Raw genomic sequence first — 17,005 nt, forward strand, 5'->3', positions numbered from 1 at the left:
ATTTGGTGAGGTTACTAAAAATGGTTTTAACATTACCATTCTAACATTCATTTTAGATTTTCTCATCCTTTCTGAATTTGGCTTTAAGCGTGTGTGTGTGTTTTTTTTTTTTTTTGAAAATACAACTTATGTGTTTTAGTTTTTTCAATAGTTGAAATTTAATTGCAAACTTTTTATGAAACAACGAGAAAAAATGAAGTTAAATTTAAACCATTAAATGAGAGATGTTAGGTGTTCTTCTAGTGTTTTTTTGGTGTCCTCTCAACTGTGATGTAACTTTTAAAATTACCGTTGAATTTAAGATTATCATTATTGACTTTTAATCTATTAGTAGTTTTAAAAGCCACATCACAGTTAAAAAGACACTAAAAAAACACTAAAAGAACATTTAACATTTTTCTTAAAAATTTTACTGACACATGTATTCTAATGTTTTTTATTAATTAAAAAATTAATTGTCATGTAACTTAATTGAGAAAAAATAAGAAGATTGAGGTAGAGAATCTGAGTTAAAAGAGAGAAATTCCCTGTAATCCCTCGCAGCGTTGCGTTATTATTGCTTTTGTGCCTAAAGAGGTTGGTTCGTTAACCTAACCGCAACACCTGTTGGGTTATCATATTATTTATTTCCTTCGCAACCCACTTTACCCCAAGAAAACACTCTCTCCTCTCTCTCTCTCTCCTCCTGAGATTTTTCGTTATCGCTTCATCGGTTATTTTGGGTTCGATATTTCGGACACTCGGTTGCTGAGCGTGGCCGAAGAGCCACCGCCATCCATACCCAAAGAGCTCGAAAAGGCGGGGGGAGACTATGGGCCTCTGATCTCGCTAGGCGGAATCTTTGTATTTTGTCTTCGGTGTGCTTGTTTGTTCTTCGTCTAGGGTTAGGGTTTCAATTACAGGCCCCAATTTTGCTATGTACTACGCTGTTCTGATGTCATCTTAGTATAAAAGATGTTAACTTTGGGGTTATCTACTTTGGTTGGTTTGTTATAGCTTTATGGTTCCCATTTGATTGTAGCTTTGGATTTTGTTTCCACCCAGTACTGTACAATCAAGGATTATTTCATTGTTATATTTTTTTTTTTGGTTTTTAATTTTATTTGTTTCTGATTTTATTTTCGTTGGAAAAAAAGGGAAAAATAAAAAAAAAAATCTGTGGAGCATTAAAAATAATTTGTTCATACCATCCCCGTATTGTCAAAAAAGAAAAAAGAAAGAATTAAAATTAGAGGCAGTTTATATATCTTTATAAATGGGGAGCCTTGGATTGATGAACCGGAATAATGGGCATCGGTTAGGCATTACAGAACCGATTTCTTTGGGTGGACCGACTGAGTACGATGTGATCAAGACCCGTGAACTCGAAAAGGTTCTATTTTCTTTGTTGTTAAATTCAATTTGACCCATTGATTGGTTTTGAATTTCATAGCTGAAAAATTGCTGAATTGGGGTTTTGGGTCTTCAGTATCTGCGAGACGCGGGACTGTATGAGAGCCAGGAAGAGGCTGTGGGTAGAGAGGAAGTGCTTGGCAGACTTGACCAGGTTTGATTTCTTAGTTCGTTGTTGCATTGCTACTTTGGTTGTTTACTAAGAAAAGTGAGGAAAAGAAGATATTTAAGTTTTGTGTTGTATGTTGGTTTTAAGTTTATGAAAAAAAAAAAGTTCTTATTCGAAATGAGCAATGTGATGTGAGCATGGTTCAGTTTTTCCACTGCATTTTTTTTTTTTTTCAGACATGTTGTCGGCAATTTCATGAGAGCAACTATGAATTTGTTTTTCTGAATGCAATGCTGATGTTGTTGTTTAAAATTTAAATAGACTGTAAAGATTTGGGTCAAAACAATTAGCCGTGCTAAGGGGTTGAATGAACAACTCGTTCAAGAAGCGAACGCCAAGATTTTCACCTTTGGTTCCTATCGGCTAGGGGTATGCAACTCTTGCTCCTGTTATAAAAAGGGTTTCTTGTTTAAGTTTTATGTGTCGTTTACTCTTTGAATTATGGTTCATCCTACTTCCGTTTTGTACTTTTTTTTTTCTTCCCATTTTTGGTCTTTCAGGTGCATGGACCTGGTGCGGATATAGACACGCTTTGTGTGGGACCTAGACATGCTACAAGAGAAGTGCGATCAGTTGCCTATTTATGGTGCAACTATTTTTACTTTTCTTTTAGGTGGTATAGCCTTGTGAATTTAAAGAATTTCTTAAATTTGCTGTAGGAAGATTTCTTTGGTGAGCTACACAGAATGCTGTCTGAGATGCCTGAAGTAACAGAGTTGCACCCTGTGCCTGATGCTCATGTTCCAGTTATGAGATTTAAGTTCAATGGTGTTTCCATAGACCTTCTGTATGCAAAATTGTCACTCTGGGTTATTCCTGATGTAAGTGCTGGATTTATGCTGGCAGCCTCGGATCTGCGCCCTCTCCTTTTTATTTAAACTTTGGCTTATTGTTTTCTATCATTTGAGAAATTGTGAATGGAAGGAAAATCTTCATTTTGTAGGAACCATGCATATGTGTATAGTTTCTGATGTAATACAGAATATTTAGGAGAAAGATTTTAATTTGGATAATTTTTGAGTTCGTTGATATCTTTCTGTCATGGGTTAGTCCCTTCACTAAGATAATGTACAGAGCGCTATTTTGTGAATCCTCTTGATGAAGGTAACCAGTGGCCTGCCTGTTTGGCTTTAATGTATACCAATGCAGCCGGTTGATCCCTTTAGTAAATATTTTACGCTCACATAGTATTTCTTTGCTTGCCCAGAAAAAGATTTTCAACATCTATGTCAATGCTAGTCCGTAGGTAATGTTTATTCTAATATACTTCTTAGTTAATGTAGCATTTGTTATGATGGCATAATGGCTAACATATTGTAGAAATCATTTGATCTTGTGCTCATGAGATAAGAAGGAAGAATTGCTTTTCCATGTACCAAAGTTTCCTTTATTCCAAGAAAAGTTATATCCTTATACTAGGTGCTTCTTTTCTTTCTTTTCCTACCTATCTTCTTTTTAGAATATTATCCGGTGTCAAAGTTTCAGTCGGAGCCTCACTCTATGCACTTAATTGCATATTTAGACCTATTATCTTGAAGAGTGTGCTAATATAAGCATTACTTATAGGCAATAGTTCTCATTCTTCATCTTGATATGAAACACCAAACCCTTTTCCCTCCTCTTTGTCCGCAAATTCTAGAGGCTAGAGGCTGATATAACTATTGCTTTCTTCTACTGAGAAGGATTGGTGGAGTGCTAGAGACTAGAATAGAGGCCCAAATAGTATTAACTTTTCCTATAGTAGCACTATGATTAATGCATAGCACAGGGAAAATGTACCTCACGTGATATGGTTAAAGATCTATTTTAGGATGAACTGAATTACGATTGTCTTTAGATGGTTGCTCCTCTGGAGACTGTGTTTAGGTAGTCTTACAAAGATATTGAATGTAGGGTGATTTCATCTTATTCAAGGTTAGACAAGGGATGTTATGATATAAATGCAAGGGTGCAGAGTGTTTTAGAATGCCCATTTGGAAAGGCTTCCCTTTTTTGGTCTGCAATCTGACAGTGGATGTAGATCCTAAGGGTATTGTTGGTTGGGTAGAGGAGGAGAGGCTGCGAGGGATGCATTAAAATTATCAAACAGGTTTCTTACATGGTAGGATTGTCCAAATAACCTTGGAGTGGATCCAAAGGAACTAGTGTAATTTGATTTCTTGTTACCATGATGCCTAAAAGTCTGTATCTTGTGAGTTTACTTTGGTGTGTATGCATCTCTGTTTTTAACATATTACTCTGTTGCAGGACCTAGATATTTCACAGGATTCAATACTACAGAATGCAGATGAGCAGACAGTTCGTAGTCTTAATGGCTGTAGGGTCACTGACCAAATTTTGCGTTTGGTTCCAAATATTCAGGTGGTAACCGTTGCTTACCAAAATTACATGTACATATAAGTTTGAGTGTTGATTTTTCCATTACATTTATCTTCTCTAATTGCGCCTGATTTCTGAAGTGCAGAATTTCCGCACAACTTTGAGGTGCATGAGGTTATGGGCTAAACGTCGCGGTGTTTACTCAAATGTAGGGTGCGATTTACTTTGGTTCTTATTTTCTTGCTATTTGTTCTCATTTATCAGAGTTTTTCCTCCTTGTCACGGGCAGGTTGCAGGGTTTCTTGGTGGTATAAACTGGGCATTGCTGGTTGCCCGCATCTGCCAGCTATATCCCAATGCGCTGCCCAATATGTTAATGTCTCGATTCTTCAGGGTCTATACTCAGTGGCGCTGGCCAAATCCAGTAATGCTATGTGCCAATGAAGAAGGATCTCTTGGACTTCAAGTTTGGGATCCTAGAAGAAATCCGAAAGATAGGTTCCATTTAATGCCTATCATAACTCCTGCTTACCCTTCCATGAACTCTAGCTACAATGTCTCATCAAGTACTTTGCGCATTATGTCAGAGGAGTTTCAAAGGGGGAGTGAGATTTGTGAGGTATGGTTCCATGATTTGATTGGTGATATGTAGTTTCTGCAACTCTGCTCACATGGAGGTCAGGATATAACAATTTCACATTATTTTGTCTGTTGATCAGATTGTGCACACACAAGCGTGCACACATATTGTGATTTAAGTTGACCTCTTAGTTTAATCAACTTAAATTTCATAGTATTGTTCTTCTTGTTACTATTTTTGGCATTTGATGTTTGCTAGTGCTTGCAGGCTATGGAAGCAAACAAGGCGGATTGGGATACACTTTTTGAGCCTTACCCATTTTTTGAAGCGTATAAGCATTATCTACAAATAGACATTACTGCAGAAAATGATGATGATCTAAGAAAATGGAAAGGCTGGGTTGAATCTCGCCTTCGGCAGCTAACATTGAAGGTGAAAACTGTATTTTTTATGCTTGGTTATTTCAAGCTGTTTTGTTTTTGTTCTTTTATCCTGTTTCCTTTCCCAATATATGGATTCCTAATTCAGCTTATCGTTTGTAACTCTAGATTGAGAGGTATACTTATAACATGCTTCAATGCCATCCACACCCGGGGGATTTTTCAGACAGATCTAGACCTTTCCATTGCTGTTTCTTTATGGGTTTGCAGCGAAAACAAGGAGTTCCTGTGAATGAAGTTGAACAGTTTGATATAAGGTCAACTGTTGAGGAATTTAAAGGCAATGTCAACATGTACACTTTGTGGAAGCCTGGGATGGAGATCCGAGTATCCCATGTAAAACGCAGGGGTATTCCGAACTTTGTATTCCCTGGAGGGGTTCGACCTTCCCGCCCATCCAAAGTAACTTGGGTGAGTAGGAGTTCCGAACTGAAAGTTTCTGGTCATGCCCAAGATAATTCTCCTGAAGGTAAAGCAGTTTCAAATGGAGCAGATGATGGAAGGAAGAGAAAGCAGGTGGATGATAGTCTGGAGACTAACCTGAGAAATGCCAAGCGCTTAGCCGCTGTACCTCCATCTACGGGGGGAGTTCATGAAGGTAGCCCCCCTGTCAGCATTGCCAGCTCATGTTCTATGAAATTTGACAGTATGAATACCCACAGGTCAGAGGAATCGAGGACAGAGAAGTCTGAGAATAATTCACCTGACAGCTTAAAAAATATAAAAAATCTAGTGGAGGTTTCTTCTCAGAATTGTCAAGCTAATGGACCAGCAAAATGCAGTCCACCTAATGAAACTCCATCTGTTGCTGCTGATACAACAAGCTCTAGAGAAGCAGAGAATCTGGCAATTGAGAAGATTATGTCGGGTCCATATGTTTCCCACCAAGCTTTTCCAGAAGACCTTGATGAGCTTGAAGATGATTTTGAATCTAGAAATCAAGATAAAGATTCTAGAGGGAACAATAAAGGTAGCCCCATGGAGTCTTCAAAAGCAAATGCAGCAGTACCAGTTCCATCTACTAATGGATCTGCTTCTTCGAGCAGTTTATATGCGAATGGGAACTTAGAGGAGCTTGAGGTCTTATTCGCTAACCTTGTAACCTATTGTTTTGTCTGTAGTTGTCTCTATTTGGTTTTCCTGGTAGATCCTTTTTTCTGTTTTGTTTACATGTATGCTATTTCTGGTTATTGTAAATGGGTGAAACATGTTTTTTGATTGCTTAACCTCGAGGTAAAAAAAAGTTACAAGTAGAAAGTAGAACTCTACTATTTGGCTTATGCCAACTTGGATGAAAATCATTTGCTTTAATTTTTAGTGTTTCAAAGACTTGAGTTTCTAATGATATATGAACTCATTACCATTTGCAAAAGTTGTTTATAGAAATGAGCAGATTTTTTGGGCCCTGAAAGATTTTTCAAAATAAATGACAAAATAAAGAAGATAAGCTTGTCAAAGTTTGATTTTGGTATCCAGACATCACCTTTCTGGTTTCAACTATTGGCAAATATAAGTATTATTCCATAAATTGCACTAGGTTATCTCTGGCTTCCTTTGATGTGGAGTCCTCACTGTTGTATATATGCTTATCCTGTCCCATTGTTGCTTTAGCCTTTTTTGGCTAATCTTGCCATTGCTAATTAGGTCTGCTCTTTTATGTTATATATATTCAGTGAAGCGGTTCTGACATTATTTACCATTTCTCTTTGCTTGTTTTTCCCCCCTTTAAAGCCCACTGAACTTGTGCCACCATTGTCAAATGTGACTCCTGCACCTGTGGTTCAAAAGCCACTAATCAGGTATCTTATTTTCAAAGCAATACTCAATAGCAATCTGTATCATGTGTGCCAATTCTTCAAAAATGTTATGCTTTTTATCTTAGCAGTGATTACCCTAGGTTCTTTTCAGTAACTTTAGTTTTCATTACTAAATCCAAGATACTCGAAAGTGAGTGCATTAGTGCTCTGGAGTGTATTTGTTACAACCTATTCTTTATTGTGACGTCTTTATTTCATCTTCTTTCTTTTTGCCCCTCCTATTTGCAGGTTTAGCTTCACTTCCTTGAAAGCTACTGGCAAAAGCTCATAAAGGGATGCTGAGTGTTGGCTGGAGCTTAAGCCAGTGGAAATGTTTGATGTATATTAAGGAATTTTTTTTTTTTTTTACTCCTTTTTGTAATAAAAATTATACAGTTAAATCTTGAGTTAGGCAAAGCCGCTTTTTACATGTATATGTACCTGACAATCTCAACCATTCAGAGGGTAAAAGAATTTGAAAGCCTACTTGGTTAAGTTTATAATCTGCTGCCCAATGTCATGCTCTGAATTTCTTCCTTGTTTGCCTAGTTTTTCTGCATAGTCTGTACGGATCTAGGTGTTGTTTATTTGTGAAGAGCTTTGCACTTGTTTTTATAGCAGCATCTGAAGAGTGGAGCTATTTTTTATTATTTCTTTATTGGACAATTGCCTGAAATTATCTATATTTCACTTCTCATCGCCATTTAGGGGTTCTGGTTTGATAAAATAAGTGAACTCAAGCCAAGCTTGTTGACATTACATTTTATGTTGGTTGTGAACATCCATCCTTCTTAAACTTGTTCAATATTAGAACCTTTTGCTAGGATTAGAAGACCTTGACTAGTTGAAAGAGGTCCAGCATACTCTTCCTTTAAATGATCTAAGAGCTCACTTTATTGGGAGTTTTCTTGTCATACTACTGAATTCTTCCTAAACTGCACCAATACATTTTTGAATTCTTCAAAGCTCATTTAGCTGTAATAAAAAGGCCTCCAGCAGAGTGTTACCAATGTAGCGTTCAATAACCTATGTTTGGGCCTCTTAGGTTGTTGGACTAGCCCATGTAGAGAAGATGAATCATGAATTACAACCGGACTTTGATCCGCATTCTCTTGTGGGCCATATACCTAAGAAAATATGATTTACTGATGAAGATTTTGTGATCCTTTTTTTAATAAAATTTTGGCCCAAAATCATGATTAAGTTTGAGTCAGAGTTGACCTCTAAAATCGTGCCACATGAACCTCTAAAACTATGAGCAAAAAATCAGCCCTACACACCCCCCTAGAGCCTACAGGACATCCATTTGATAGAGGTTATGTTTGGCAACAGGCCGGGCCGGCACTGTAGCTGGAACGGCACTGTTCCAGCTACAGTGCTAACAGCAAAAATTGACTTTTTGCTTATTATTATTTTTTTTTAATACAGCAAAATATTAAAAAAAAAAAGAAAAAAAAAAAGAAAAAATGTGGAGAAAGGGGTGGTGTTCCAGCCACCCCTTGGCCAAAATGGGGTGGCCGGACCACCCCATTTTTGGCCAAGGGGGTGGCTCCAGCCACCCCCTGGCCGATCTGGGGGTGGTCGAACCACCCGCCATGGCCAAGGGGGTGGCTGGAAAAAAAAAAAAAAAAAGAGGGATCGGGTGCATTTGGAGGTGGCCGGACCACCCCCAAGAGGCTGGGGGTGGTTTCGGCCACCCCATACGGCTAATGGGGTGGCCGAAACCACCCCCAGCCCCTTGGGGGTGGTCCGGCCACCCCCAAATGCACCCGATCCCTTTTTTTTTTTTTTGGCCAAGGGGGTGGCCCGCCACCGGACCACCCCCTTGGCCATGGCGGGTGGTTCGACCACCCCCAGATCGGCCAGGGAGCCACCCCCTTGGCCAAAAATGGGGTGGTCCGGCCACCCCATTTTGGCCAAGGGGTGGCTGGAACACCACCCCTTTCTCCTTTTTTTTTTTTTTTTTTTTTTTTTTTTTTTAATATTTTGCTTTATTAAAAAAAAAAAAAAAAAATTAAGCAAAAAGTCAATTTTTGCTGCTGACACTGTAGTTGAAACAGTGCCATTTCAGCTACAGTGCCAGCCCGGCCTGTTGCCAAACATAGCCATAAAGCCAAAATCTTAGGCTCAACTAAATAATTTAAGCCTAAATAAAAAGAGAATTATTATTCTCCAACCGTCCAACGTTAGTAGACAGATTAACATGTCGGGTTTTGTCGCGTGCTGGCAAACGCCACTTGTTGTCTGCTGACTTCCTTGTCTTCTTTCTTTACTCTTTCCCCCATCTGCACTCTAGAGAGAGAGAGAGAGGATGGAAGAGGCACAGTTGGACTATGTTCTGGTGCCATTGGGTCTATTTGTGTTTGGGTTATACCACATCTGGCTTCTCTTCACCATCCACTTCTATCCCAGACGAACCGTCATTGGCCTCAATGCCGAGTCTCGCCACCAGTGGGTCTTTTCCATGATGACCGTTAAGTTCTTCTCTCTCTCTCTCTCTCTCTCTCTCTCTCTTGTGTGTGTAGTTTTAAGCTTTAATTGGTAGATGTGGTTTTTGTAGCTTTTTTGTAATTTTACAGGTTGTACAGCACCTTTAGAAATGATTTAAGCTGATAGTGAAATTGATGGCACACAAATATTTTGATAGATTGTTACCTTAATGGCATTATCCATGTATTGGGGTACCATAACATGGGTCCGCCATGCTTTATCTTATATTATTAAGAAAAAAAGATAAATACTTTAAAATAAATTTTTGTTATAAGGGAAGACCCATTTGTTGTTTAGCATATGATTGTGGCTATTATAAAGTGTGGAGATGTTTGCCTTTTTTTTTTGGACTGTGGGCTATGATTCAGTGGTGATGCTTTCTCTTGAGGAGAGAGTTTGTTTGGCTTTAAAGGTGGCCTTGCAATTGTAGAAATTAATCTCAATTTGGATTATTTTAAGGCTGAGAACCATTAGAAAATATTGGTGAATGTGGGTCCTGCTAGTAGATGATTTTGGACCCATAGACTAGGCAGAAAGGAAGAAGCAAGCTTTGGAACCTCTCGTGATATTGTTATTGTGAGATTTGTAATCTGTCTCCCAGGAAAAAGAAGAAGAAGAAAGAATAAAGAGAGAAAAGCAAGAGTTATAAACCACCATATTTGGCATATGACATTCCCATAAGACCATATGCTGTAGCCTCCCAAGGACCAAAGAGGGTGTGCCCATTAATATCATATCCTGGTGGAGAAAGTCAGTAAACTGTTGCAGATAAAGAAGAAACATGAACTTAACTGTGACTCATTTGGAAGAGAAATTCTCATGTAGAAAGATAAGCAAAATCTGTCACAAGGGTGAGAATCTATGCTTGCAGCAGCAGCAGGAATTTCTGAAGGAAAAAAAGAAAAATGTAAAAAAAAAAGGCAAACTCTTTTTGGCCAATCTGATGTAAGAGTATCTTTTGAAATAGGAGTTTTTAAATGAGACTTCAATGGAATTTAACTGAGCTAGATGAATTATTCAATTGCTTTCACTGGACAGAGGTGAAAGGAAAACTTGACAACAAAAGAGAAAGAAAAAGGAATCTTCGTTAATAATTGAAGTTGGCAGAAAAAGAGGCAAATTTTAAATGCAGTTCTGTAAATCTTAATTTATATTCAGAAGATCTCAGAGCAGACCATTGGAGATGCATTTGCCTTCCAAAGCTATGCCGGTTGGAATAGTTTCTTTATGATTCTTGGATATGCTTGGCAAATTTGGAGGGACTATGTAGAGGCTAAGAAGTCATCTTAACTTAATGTCTTCAGAAAATTCTTAATTCTGGTTATTCATTGCAGTTTATGGTCGACTTATAATTCCTTGGATCTAATAGAGATAATTATTAAGATTATAAGGAAAAATATTGCAGAGGAACATTTTTTAAGAAGAGTGATAACTTGATTATTATCAAATAGAAATAGCTATAGCTAATGACAGACACTTTTAGTCACATGTAATAACAGGAATCACATATCAAAATGATGCCTGAGGAGTGTTGGATCCCTTTTTGACTGTTTTTTATATGATCAAACTACATAGATGGTGATGATAGCTCTTGTATGACAGTTCTGAGTGCATGTGTTCTCTTGGATGAATAATTTACAACTAAAATAATTTCTGGCTCCCATAAAGTACATCAGTTTCAACCTGATGATGTAAATATTGAATTCCAATACTTCTTCTGAAAGCTGACACTAATAACTCCATAGTAGTCCAAATAACTTGTTTAAGAATAATGGATGTTAGCATTCAAGCGTTTGCCCTTTAGTTTTGAGAATTGACTCCACTGCATTCTTCTCAGGACCCCTTGAAGAATGGTGTTTTGGTTGTTCAAACAATTCGCAACAACATAATGGCATCTACACTATTAGCAACAACAGCTATTACTCTCAGTTCACTAATCAGTGTTTTTGCAAGTAGTTCATCACAGTCTAGCAACACATCTTCACAATTAGTTTACGGCAATAAGACTTCCATCGTCTCTTCAATCAAGTACTTTTCTATCTTGCTCTGCTTCCTTATTGCCTTCCTTTTCAATGTACAGTCTATAAGATACTATGCTCATGTTAGCTTCTTGGCCACTGTGCCTACGTGGAAAGACAATAAAGAGTCTATTGAGTATGTTGCAAGAAACTTGAATCGAGGAAGCCTCTTTTGGTCCCTTGGGTTGCGAGCATTCTACGTGTCATTCCCTCTCTTCCTCTGGATTTTTGGTCCCATACCCATGTTCGTTTGTTGTTGCATAATGTCATGTATACTCTATTTCTTGGACACCACTAGCAGTTTTACACAGCATCTTCACAGCCTCTCAATCAGACAGGTTACCAAAAGCGATGATGTGGAATTAGCCGCTGACTTATCGTAAGTTCTGCTGGATACTGCATAATAATGTTATAATTGGTAACTGATTGTTATACTTTAAGAGACCAAATCATATATATATATATTGCTTAAGAGACCAAATCATATATATATATAGAATTTCTGTAGGTTGTTTCAATAGATATGCCATGAGTGTGTTTGGATTCTTATTTTGGGAAATGTAGTTTGAAAATCTCTGTGGAACTCTTATTAAGTCTTGCATTAGTAATTTGAATTGTTTGGTTAACTATGTGTAACTTTTATTCATGCACAGAAGTGCAAATGCCAATATCCCAGAGAGAAACAACACAGTAAATTGAGATGTTGTTTTGGTAGTTGAGAGTATTTGTGCAACTTACCTGCTTTGGAAGTTTTTCTGGTAAAGAAAAGAATGTTAATGTAGGAATCCTTATCACCATGGCAAGCATTGGTAGCTTATAATTTTGGCTTAGCACATTAAACTATTGTTTTTGCTTTTATAAGGACATGATAGAAGTGATAATTACCAGCAGTTATTTGAAGATACTGACAAGATAATGCATTATAGATATAATGTCTGCAATTACTTTCAATGTTTAAGAAGAGAATTAATTTTCTCTAGTGTGAATTCTATCGTTCGCTATGTGAGTTGTTGATTTCCTGATGATTGGCTATTTCACTTATGATTTCTACAATAGAAAGCACTTTAATTGAGTTATGCATTGATCTATACTTCGAGGATTTGTTAATTGGCAAGATATGGCCTTTTATTTATTTATTTATTTATTTCAGGAAATAGGGTAATTCATATTTCATACGCGCACTTTTCGTCTTGATTTTCCTAAGTGCTGAAGATAATTTATTACAAAGGATAAAGTACTAAAACATCAAAAACAAAAAGTCCAACATCTAAGTCACAAAATCCTCAACGATTACAGAGTATTAGATACCACATATTGATAAATCCTATGGGGAGTACAACCCAACTCAAGACCACCGGTCTCCATGACAGCAACCAACTCAAGGTCATTATGAAGATCAATCTAGCTAGGTCATCCGAAGACATCCTCTTGCTCATTCGTCCAAGAACCATCCTCAGGGGTATAACCAGCTAGAAAACAACATATGTTTTATAGGTGGAAATAAGTAAGCGTAAGTCCATGACTTAGTGAGTAATAATACACATGAATGGAACGTTATTCATGTAGTGAATCCAATTGTTTATCAAAAGTCTATAAATCACAAACAAGAATAAAGTAAGTCATCTTAGTTTCAAGATCACATGACATGAATATGCAGTATAAATATAGTACATTATAATTAAGAGAAGTATGTCATAGTTTAACTTTATATAGTCTATTCAAGCCCTTAACCCTTCTTGGTAGGATTGACGTTGTCTCAAGGGATCTATAATACAATACTAGTACTCTGAATATTGTTGCGTACCATCATATACTAGCAATCTGACCAAGTTTGACCCCGGGTGGCCCATGCTAGTAGCAAAACTGTAATGGTGACCACTAATCAAAGATGGTTGTGTCTGGTCACAAAATAACCATTGAATCCAGAGGCAAATAATAAAAGTAAATATATTTGACCATATGGCTAGCCCTTATAATAATAATAACTCCATTGTGGTTATTTTGCACTTACCGATGTATCATGTTATATGATGCAATTTAATTTACAGTTTTTATATGCATGCATTTTACGAACTAATCATTTTTATTATCTTGTTAGGCATCAATCATTTTCACAAAAATATAGTTCACAATATTCAAAAATATATTTCATTTGAGTCGTAAAGACGCACGTTTGATATATAAAATAATTATGTTGCAAAGAAAAGTAAATAACACGTATCCGTGTGAGTTTTACTCACCTTGGTCGAAAATGATCATTTTGGTGGATCATTGAATGTTCAGTTAATGTGTCGGTCGTTCGAATTGAGCTTCAATTGTTCGGTAACCCTATAGAACGTTTGGTGATATTGCATAACCTCTATTTTCACTAAAGGTCCAAACTTTTCCTAGTCTAACACAACCTAAGGTTCTTCCAAGGCACTAATGAAATTATTGGGAGATAAAGCGGTTATGAAGTTTGTTTTACAAAGAGTACATTAATATACATAATTGAACACAATTCTAGCCCAAAAGCCTAAGCTAATGGGCTAAGGTCCACTTAGGTATATTAAGTACTATTTTCTTTTATATTTTCTCAATGTGGGACACAACACTCAAAAGTGCACTCACAACACAAATGATCTTAAACCACAATAGCACTTCCATGCATAGAAAAGTATATCTACAACCATCAACTAACTAACCCATCATTAACTTCATAATAAAGCTTAACACAACTCTAAAAATAAAAACCCATAACCTAGATCTACAAGATAAAGTTGTATAAACAGTACTAATAAAAACTTAACAAGTTGATAACATTAAACCAAATGAGTTTATGGTTAGAATATTACCTTTTGAAGAAGATAAGACCAAGATAACCCTTCTTATCTCTCTCAAACCTCCACTCCCTCTCACTCTTAGGTTATGAGGTGAAGAGGGCGACCAAAATGGGAGGTCTAGGCGTAGAGAGGAATTTCCTCTCATGGTAGTCCAATAGGTTGAGATGTTCAGGGTATAAAAATTAAAACTGTCAGACACGCGATCGAACCTTTGGGATACGACGTCGAACGTTTGTCATCCCATTGGAACATTTGGGATCCCACTGGAACAGTTGGCGTCCCACTAGAATGTTCGGAGTCCAATGCGTTCGGACTCGAGTGTTCGATGTTCCAACCAAACATTTGGCATAGGAATTCCCTAAAAAGTCCCCAAAACTCCATTTTTCACACTCAACCAACACCAATATCAATTATACCAATTGTGAAATATTTAAACTAGGTTAAACATTGGGGGTATTACAAGACCATTACAAAGTTGAGAGAAACTACGTCAGTTGAAGAGTATAATTCTCAATTTAAGGTTTTTGCAAACCGGACTGAAGGTTTGTTGGAGGTCTTCATGATTAGTTGTCTCATAGATAGTCTTAGAGAAGACATCAGGCTTACAATGAAAGTTTTGAAACCTTATACATTATCTACTGTTTTAGAATTGATAAGAATTCAAGAAGAAAACGTTTTAAGTAGGTGCAGGGACATTCAGATGGAGGGTAATGCATCAATAGCCACCTCTAATCCTATTGTTAATAACATACCCTTTGGAATTGTGGCTTAATTTGTTTTCTCTCCTTTCTTCTTCAATGACATGGCTAGATTAGGGTTATTGAACCTCTAAACCTTCTATCCACTTTCGTGATTGATAAGAGATCAAGAGTGTGGGCTCTCAAGTGGTGTCTATCAACTCTTGACAACAGTGTGCGCAAATAATGCATACACAAGCTCCCTATTGAAAGTTGCTAGGACAAACCTTAATAACTTGTGTTAATTAGATTAAATTAAGTCAGCTTCGAGAGGGACTCAGAGGAAAATAAAAACTTGTTTGTTTTACAAGTAAAAAAGTAATTGCATAAGTCAACGACTTAGTAAGTGAGCCGGTTTTAACCAGAAATAACTAAAAGGAATTGGGTATTGTAACTTAGCATGCATTTTGAATAAACTGTTGCCTCTGTTATTACACAAGTAATCTTTAAAGAAAATGAGGTACATTTTGAGAAATATGTGAGATATAATTCCAGGGACAAGGCACATAGTATTTTAATGTAGAAATCATGTATACAATATACTAATCATTTATAGCTAGTAATTGTTCTCCATATAGTCTATCCATGCCCTTCTCACTTTGTAGTAGGGTTTGTGCATCCCCAGGGACCTTTGGTACAACACCAATGCCCCGAGGAGGTACAATAGCAAGCCAATGCTAGTGGCTCAACTTGATACAACTTTGAGTGATCCATATCACTAGTAGTGCCGCAAAGTGTGACCATTGTCTGAATATAGCTACGCCGGTCACTGACAACCATTAGATCCAAGGCCAACAATAGTAAAAGTAAAGGTGGACAATATGTCTTTATACAAGTGTAACCACTATTTGTGCATTGTGTGACACATAATATATAGTTCACTTGAGAATATAAATAAGTTTAATAATAATCATCACATATGATTGAAATTGTAGAATAATCATTCATAAACATTAGACTCACGACATAAATTCTAGAAGTAATGAGTATTAATTGCACAATTTATAGAAAAAATAGCCAAAGTATTTTGGTTGTTCTATAAGCGATAACTTACCTCGAACGTTCGTTGTCAGTCTCGGACATCTCAAAAGATCAACTTCATGTCCTATAAGTTATACTCCAACATTAGACATATCTCTAAACAAAATCCTAATCCTACATGTGAAGACCCTAATCATGCACTTACTGCCCAAATCGATCGATCATTCGTAGGGATGGATCAATCATTCCTGACTGATTAATCGTTGCTAACCGATTGATCATTCCTTGAGTGGATTGATCATTCTTCTGCTAGAACATGATTTTCCCTAATACCTCCTACCAGATTTGTCCTTATGAACTGACAACCCTACTACTCGATCCTATTAAACTACCATTTTGTGCCCAAAACCCCCATTTCGTTAGTCAAAGGCGTTAACACAGAAAGTCAACTCGTCACGTGCGCCCCACATGCCATCTTGAAGTTTTCTATCCCACATTTTCCTCCATCAACTACAGCGCATTATCACTTTGCCTTCATTAAATACAACACATTGTCATTTCAAGATGACATGTGGGGCACACGTGATGGGTTGACTGTCTGAGTTAACACCTTTGACTGACAGAAGGGGGCTTTTAGGCACAAAATGGTAGTTTGATAGGGTCGGGCGGTAAAGTTGTCAGTTCATGAGAGCAAAGTGATAATGCGTTGTATTTGATAGTGGGAAAAGATAATTACCCCAAATAAAAATGTATAGGCTGTGATTTTCATGAAAACTATGCACTAATATGCTTAATAATGGAATAGATGTCACGTGGTCGAAAATCATTTCTATGCAATTATGCTGAAAATTTTATTATTCATATTTACTCCTCTTGATCCATATGACTATAGGTTAGACTCATCTAACGTTGGAATATTGAACCTTATATTATTGCAATCCTAAAATGTATAAAATTCTTAAAAATGTTTTTTTTTTTTTTTTTTTTTTTAATATGTGATAAAATTTATTGTGGAACAATATCTTCTTCATGGGTGTTTGCATTAATATAAAAAGAAGGGAAAAGTACACTTTAACCCCCCAAAGTTTAAGACAATTTTCAATTTGACCCCCAATGTTTCAATTTTTACAATGCACCCCTCAAGTTTAAATTTTTTTCAATTCGACCCCAAATGTTTCAATTTTTACAATGCGCCCCCCAAAAGTTTAAATTTTTTCAATTGCGCCTATCCGTTAGTCACTGCCGTTTTCTCTGACGGAAA

At 36.9% G+C, this 17,005-nt stretch overlaps 2 protein-coding genes across 2 annotated transcripts; both read left to right on the plus strand.

Annotated features, from left to right (window-relative positions):
* The first annotated feature begins 617 nt into the window (after window positions 1–617).
* Window positions 618–7,238, plus strand: PAPS1 (poly(A) polymerase 1). Its single transcript, XM_059597179.2, has 12 exons — window positions 618–1,372; window positions 1,469–1,546; window positions 1,823–1,930; window positions 2,062–2,124; window positions 2,221–2,382; window positions 3,809–3,922; window positions 4,026–4,088; window positions 4,170–4,499; window positions 4,728–4,892; window positions 5,009–5,980; window positions 6,632–6,699; window positions 6,946–7,238. Exons 1-12 carry the CDS (start codon window positions 1,256–1,258, stop codon window positions 6,986–6,988), a joined length of 2,283 nt encoding a protein of 760 aa, XP_059453162.2. The 5' UTR covers window positions 618–1,255; the 3' UTR covers window positions 6,989–7,238.
* A 1,758-nt stretch (window positions 7,239–8,996) lies between these two features.
* LOC132183599 (transmembrane protein, putative (Protein of unknown function, DUF599)) lies at window positions 8,997–11,846 on the plus strand. The gene is made up of 2 exons (XM_059596950.2): window positions 8,997–9,169; window positions 11,024–11,846. The coding sequence occupies exons 1-2, from the start codon at window positions 9,008–9,010 to the stop codon at window positions 11,585–11,587; spliced, it is 726 nt and encodes a 241-aa protein (XP_059452933.1). The 5' UTR covers window positions 8,997–9,007; the 3' UTR covers window positions 11,588–11,846.
* Window positions 11,847–17,005: the final 5,159 nt, after the last annotated feature.

The sequence above is a fragment of the Corylus avellana genome, chromosome 7 (genome assembly GCF_965113065.1).
Source record: "Corylus avellana chromosome 7, dhCorAvel1.hap1.2, whole genome shotgun sequence".
NCBI lineage: Eukaryota > Viridiplantae > Streptophyta > Magnoliopsida > Fagales > Betulaceae > Corylus > Corylus avellana.